The sequence below is a fragment of the Procambarus clarkii genome, chromosome 17 (assembly GCF_040958095.1).
Source record: "Procambarus clarkii isolate CNS0578487 chromosome 17, FALCON_Pclarkii_2.0, whole genome shotgun sequence".
Lineage (NCBI taxonomy): Eukaryota > Metazoa > Arthropoda > Malacostraca > Decapoda > Cambaridae > Procambarus > Procambarus clarkii.
In genome coordinates this window covers 43,787,618-43,793,957 of record NC_091166.1, presented here as the reverse complement: position 1 = coordinate 43,793,957, position 6,340 = coordinate 43,787,618, and the positions used below count along the sequence as shown (strand labels likewise).

The following is a 6,340-nucleotide window of genomic DNA, read 5'->3' as shown; positions in this document are numbered from 1 at the left end:
CACACACACACACACACACACACACACACACACACACACACACACACACACACACCAACTGCTTTCTTTATCAAGACAAAAAACGGAGTCCACTGCGGGCTCACCATAGCCCGTGCGCTACTTGCAACTTATTTTTCCAAGTTGCTGAATCTGGTTACAATAATTCAAGCCTGGCCTCGGGCCGGGCCATGCTTGAATTATTGGAGTTCTTCTACTCCTCCCAGTTTGGGCTGGGAGTTCTTCTCCTCGGGGAGTAGAAGAACTCCCAGAACCCCGTCAAGCAGGTATCGAAAACAACAACAACAACAACGACAGAAAACGGAGAGAGCATGACGTCACAAACTTTAATCCAGGATTAAAAAAAAAAAAAAACTGAGGTCTGTCCGAGACCTCAGTCTCGGTTTTGTCCAAAGTCTCGAGACTTTGGACAAAACCGACGGGCGAACCTTAATATTTTTCTGATGGGTTTTCGTGTAATTATGATGGTTGAGTTGCTACCATTGGTGCAATGAAGGTCGTTAAGGGGTAGTTCACGTTCCATTCCACAGGTATGGTAGTGAAAGGGTCGCTTGTGAAGATCATGAATATGTAAATGCTGCCTAAGTAGTTCTTTACAGAGTATTTTTAAAATCTTTATCTTTAAAAAAAGTATCTTTAAAAAATCTTTTTATCTTTAAAAATCTTTCAAATCTTTATCTTATCTTTATTTAAGAGTACCTTTAAAAAGTAGTTTTTTTTTACATAGAAAAACAGTTGCACATGGATCAGACTACAGAAGCAGGGAGCATACAAGTATCAGACTACAGAAGCAGGGAGCATACAAGTATCAGACTACAGAAGCAGGGAGCATACAAGTATCAGACTACAGAAGCAGGGAGCATACAAGTATCAGACTACAGAAGCAGGGAGCATACAAGTATCAGACTACAGAAGCAGGGAGCATACACGTATCAGGCTACAGAAGCAGGGAGCATACACGTATCAGACTACAGAAGCAGGGAGCATACAAGTATCAGACTACAGAAGCAGGGAGCATACAAGTATCAGACTACAGAAGCAGGGAGCATACACGTATCAGGCTACAGAAGCAGGGAGCATACACGTATCAGACTACAGAAGCAGGGAGCATACAAGTATCAGACTACAGAAGCAGGGAGCATACAAGTATCAGACTACAGAAGCAGGGAGCATACACGTATCAGACTACAGAAGCAGGGAGCATACAAGTATCAGACTACAGAAGCAGGGAGCATACAAGTATCAGACTACAGAAGCAGGGAGCATACACGTATCAGACTACAGAAGCAGGGAGCATACAAGTATCAGACTACAGAAGCAGGGAGCATACAAGTATCAGACTACAGAAGCAGGGAGCATACAAGTATCAGACTACAGAAGCAGGGAGCATACAAGTATCAGACTACAGAAGCAGGGAGCATACAAGTATCAGACTACAGAAGCAGGGAGCATACACGTATCAGACTACAGAAGCAGGGAGCATACACGTATCAGGCTACAGAAGCAGGGAGCATACACGTATCAGACTACAGAAGCAGGGAGCATACACGTATCAGGCTACAGTAGCAGGGAGCATACACGTATCAGACTACAGAAGCAGGGAGCATACACGTATCAGACTACAGAAGCAGGGAGCATACACGTATCAGGCTACAGTAGCAGGGAGCATACACGTATCAGACTACAGAAGCAGGGAGCATACACGTATCAGACTACAGAAGCAGGGAGCATACACGTATCAGACTACAGAAGCAGGGAGCATACACGTATCAGACTACAGAAGCAGGGAGCATACACGTATCAGACTACAGAAGCAGGGAGCATACACGTATCAGACTACAGAAGCAGGGAGCATACACGTATCAGACTACAGAAGCAGGGAGCATACACGTATCAGACTACAGAAGCAGGGAGCATACACGTATCAGACTACAGTAGCAGGGAGCATACACGTATCAGACTACAGAAGCAGGGAGCATACACGTATCAGACTACAGAAGCAGGGAGCATACACGTATCAGACTACAGAAGCAGGGAGCATACACGTATCAGACTACAGAAGCAGGGAGCATACACGTATCAGACTACAGAAGCAGGGAGCATACACGTATCAGACTACAGAAGCAGGAAGCATACACGTATCAGACTACAGAAGCAGGGAGCATACACGTATCAGACTACAGAAGCAGGGAGCATACACGTATCAGACTACAGAAGCAGGGAGCATACACGTATCAGACTACAGAAGCAGGGAGCATACACGTATCAGACTACAGAAGCAGGGAGCATACACGTATCAGACTACAGAAGCAGGGAGCATACACGTATCAGACTACAGAAGCAGGGAGCATACACGTATCAGACTACAGAAGCAGGGAGCATACACGTATCAGACTACAGAAGCAGGGAGCATACACGTATCAGACTACAGAAGCAGGGAGCATACACGTATCAGACTACAGAAGCAGGGAGCATACACGTATCAGACTACAGAAGCAGGGAGCATACACGTATCAGGCTACAGTAGCAGGGAGCATACACGTATCAGACTACAGAAGCAGGGAGCATACACGTATCAGGCTACAGTAGCAGGGAGCATACACGTATCAGACTACAGAAGCAGGGAGCATACACGTATCAGGCTACAGAAGCAGGGAGCATACACGTATCAGGCTACAGTAGCAGGGAGCATACACGTATCAGGCTACAGAAGCAGGGAGCATACACGTATCAGGCTACAGAAGCAGGGAGCATACACGTATCAGGCTACAGAAGCAGGGAGCATACACGTATCAGACTACAGAAGCAGGGAGCATACACGTATCAGGCTACAGAAGCAGGGAGCATACACGTATCAGACTACAGAAGCAGGGAGCATACACGTATCAGACTACAGAAGCAGGGAGCATACACGTATCAGACTACAGTAGCAGGGAGCATACACGTATCAGACTACAGTAGCAGGGAGCATACACGTATCAGACTACAGAAGCAGGGAGCATACACGTATCAGACTACAGAAGCAGGGAGCATACACGTATCAGACTACAGAAGCAGGGAGCATACACGTATCAGGCTACAGTAGCAGGGAGCATACACGTATCAGACTACAGAAGCAGGGAGCATACACGTATCAGACTACAGAAGCAGGGAGCATACACGTATCAGACTACAGAAGCAGGGAGCATACACGTATCAGGCTACAGTAGCAGGGAGCATACACGTATCAGACTACAGAAGCAGGGAGCATACACGTATCAGACTACAGAAGCAGGGAGCATACACGTATCAGACTACAGAAGCAGGGAGCATACACGTATCAGACTACAGAAGCAGGGAGCATACACGTATCAGACTACAGAAGCAGGGAGCATACACGTATCAGACTACAGAAGCAGGGAGCATACACGTATCAGACTACAGAAGCAGGGAGCATACACGTATCAGACTACAGAAGCAGGGAGCATACACGTATCAGACTACAGAAGCAGGGAGCATACACGTATCAGACTACAGAAGCAGGGAGCATACACGTATCAGACTACAGAAGCAGGGAGCATACACGTATCAGACTACAGAAGCAGGGAGCATACACGTATCAGACTACAGAAGCAGGGAGCATACACGTATCAGACTACAGAAGCAGGGAGCATACACGTATCAGACTACAGAAGCAGGGAGCATACACGTATCAGACTACAGAAGCAGGGAGCATACACGTATCAGACTACAGAAGCAGGGAGCATACACGTATCAGACTACAGAAGCAGGGAGCATACACGTATCAGACTACAGAAGCAGGGAGCATACACGTATCAGACTACAGAAGCAGGGAGCATACACGTATCAGGCTACAGAAGCAGGGAGCATACACGTATCAGGCTACAGAAGCAGGAGAGCATACACGTATCAGACTACAGAAGCAGGAGAGCATACACGTATCAGACTACAGAAGCACGGGGCATACATGGATCAGACCACAGAAGCACGGGGCATACATGGATCAGACCACAGAAGCACGGGGCATACATGGATCAGACCACAGAAGCACGGGGCATACATGGATCAGACCACAGAAGCACGGGGCATACATGGATCAGACCACAGAAGCACGGGGCATACATGGATCAGACCACAGAAGCACGGGGCATACATGGATCAGACCACAGAAGCACGGGGCATACATGGATCAGACCACAGAAGCGAGTTCTGACACCATTCATCACTCCATCACATCATGACACCAGTCAGAATACCTAATCACTTTTCCTCCATAACTCTAAATTTGTCGTATATTTTTTTGGGTCGGAATGTTCGTTGTCAGTGACATAGAGAGTGTGTGTGTGTGTCGGGTGAGGGTGGGTGGTGGTGGTGGGCCGTGCTGGGACAGGGTAGGGGGGTGGGGGTGGGGACCCACCGTCATATCAATTGTCATGTTTATACCGGAGCAACGCCCTCTTCCCCCCCCCCCTACCCCAGACCCACCAAACCCCATTACTTACCCCATAACCTCCCCCCAAAAAACTCCCAAACCCATCATCCCTCCCCCCCCATCACCCGCTTGCTTGCCTGTCTGTCTGTCAACACCTTATACAAGCCCGTGTCTGCTTCTGCTTCACTTGCTATAATGGTTCTGCTTTTACTGCTGCTGCTGCTGCTTGTTCTGCTGTTGATACTGATGATTCACTGCTTCTGTTACTACTGCTCTTGTTTGTCGCTAATGCTGAGTTGCTTCTGTTGTGTTGATTCTGTTGTGTTGATTCTGTTGTGTTGATTCTGTTTTGTTGATTCTGTTGTGTTGATTCTGCTGTGTTGATTCTGTTGTGTTGATTCTGTTGTGTTGATTCTGCTGTGTTGATTCTGTTGTGTTGATTCTGTTGTGTTGATTCTGTTGTGTTGATTCTGCTGTGTTGATTCTGTTGTGTTGATTCTGCTGTGTTGATTCTGCTGTGTTGATTCTGTTGTGTTGATTCTGTTGTGTTGATTCTGCTGTGTTGATTCTGTTGTGTTGATTCTGCTGTGTTGATTCTGTTTTGTTGATTCTGTTGTGTTGATTCTGTTGTGTTGATTCTGTTGTGTTGATTCTGCTGTGTTGATTCTGTTGTGTTGATTCTGTTGTGTTGATTCTGTTGTGTTGATTCTGTTGTGTTGATTCTGCTGTGTTGATTCTGTTGTGTTGATTCTGTTGTGTTGATTCTGCTGTGTTGATTCTGTTGTGTTGATTCTGCTGTGTTGATTCTGTTTTGTTGATTCTGTTGTGTTGCTTCTGCTGTGTTGCTTCTGCTGTGTTGTTTCTGCTGTGTTGCTTCTGCTGTGTTGCTTCTGCTGTGTTGCTTCTGCTGTGTTGCTTCTGCTGTGTTGCTTCTGCTGTGTTGATTCTGTTGTGTTGCTAGTTTCTGTCTAGCGTCTATCTTGTCACAAGTAGACTATCATTTACGTACTCAATAGGTAGTTAAAAAGTACGAAAATTCAATTTAGAACATTATATCAAGTCGATATAACGATATATATATAGATATAATGATATATATTATATCATTATATCAATATATATATTTTCCCACATACCTAGTCGCCAGGTCTGTTTGTACCATAAGTTACCAGGACCTCAAGACCCCCTCCCCCCCCCCTTGAGTCTTGAATCTTGAGTCTTTGAGTCGTCTTGACCACTATAGAGACAGGTGGCTCTTGTGACTAGGAAAAACGCGGTTCATATAAGTAGATCTTTTGTTCACATTGTTCACACAGACTCCAGCTGGACGGCTTCAGGCGAACGACTTCAGGCGAACGACTCCAGGCGAACGACTCCAGGCGAACGACTCCAGGCGAAAGACTCCAGTCGGACGCCTTCAATCGGACGACTCCAGGCGGACGACTCCAAAGAGGAAACTCGGCAATTTGAACGTACTGCGTAGTGATAAAGAGGTGTTTTCTCAAATATAAATTGTTATTTTATATTATAATTTGGTCTAAAGTTAACCTTAGGATAGGTTTTGTTACATGTTTCGCTTTTGTTGTGAATTATCTGAATTTGCAGTGAGTGAAGAAACTCATGCTTGAAGACAACTCATGCCTCAGGACAACTCATGCCTCAAGACAACTCATGCTTCAAGACAACTCATGCCTCAAGACAACTCATGCCTCAAGACAACTCATGCCTCAAGACAACTCATGCTTCAAGACAACTCATGCCTCAAGGCAACTCATACATCAAGACAACTCATGCCTCAAGACAACTCATGCTTCAAGACAACTCATGCCTCAAGACAACTCATGCTTCAAGACAACTCATGCCTCAAGACAACTCATGCCTCAAGACAAC

The 6,340-nt window shown here is 45.9% G+C and overlaps 1 protein-coding gene across 1 annotated transcript; it reads right to left on the bottom strand.

Moving 5' to 3' along the window:
* Positions 1–4,640: 4,640 nt before the first annotated feature.
* Positions 4,641–5,612, bottom strand: LOC138365674 (putative uncharacterized protein DDB_G0279653). The gene is made up of 2 exons (XM_069326165.1): positions 5,587–5,612; positions 4,641–5,382 (listed from the first exon to the last, which is right to left on the bottom strand). The coding sequence occupies exons 1-2, from the start codon at positions 5,610–5,612 to the stop codon at positions 4,641–4,643; spliced, it is 768 nt and encodes a 255-aa protein (XP_069182266.1).
* Between the last annotated feature and the right edge of the window lie 728 nt (positions 5,613–6,340).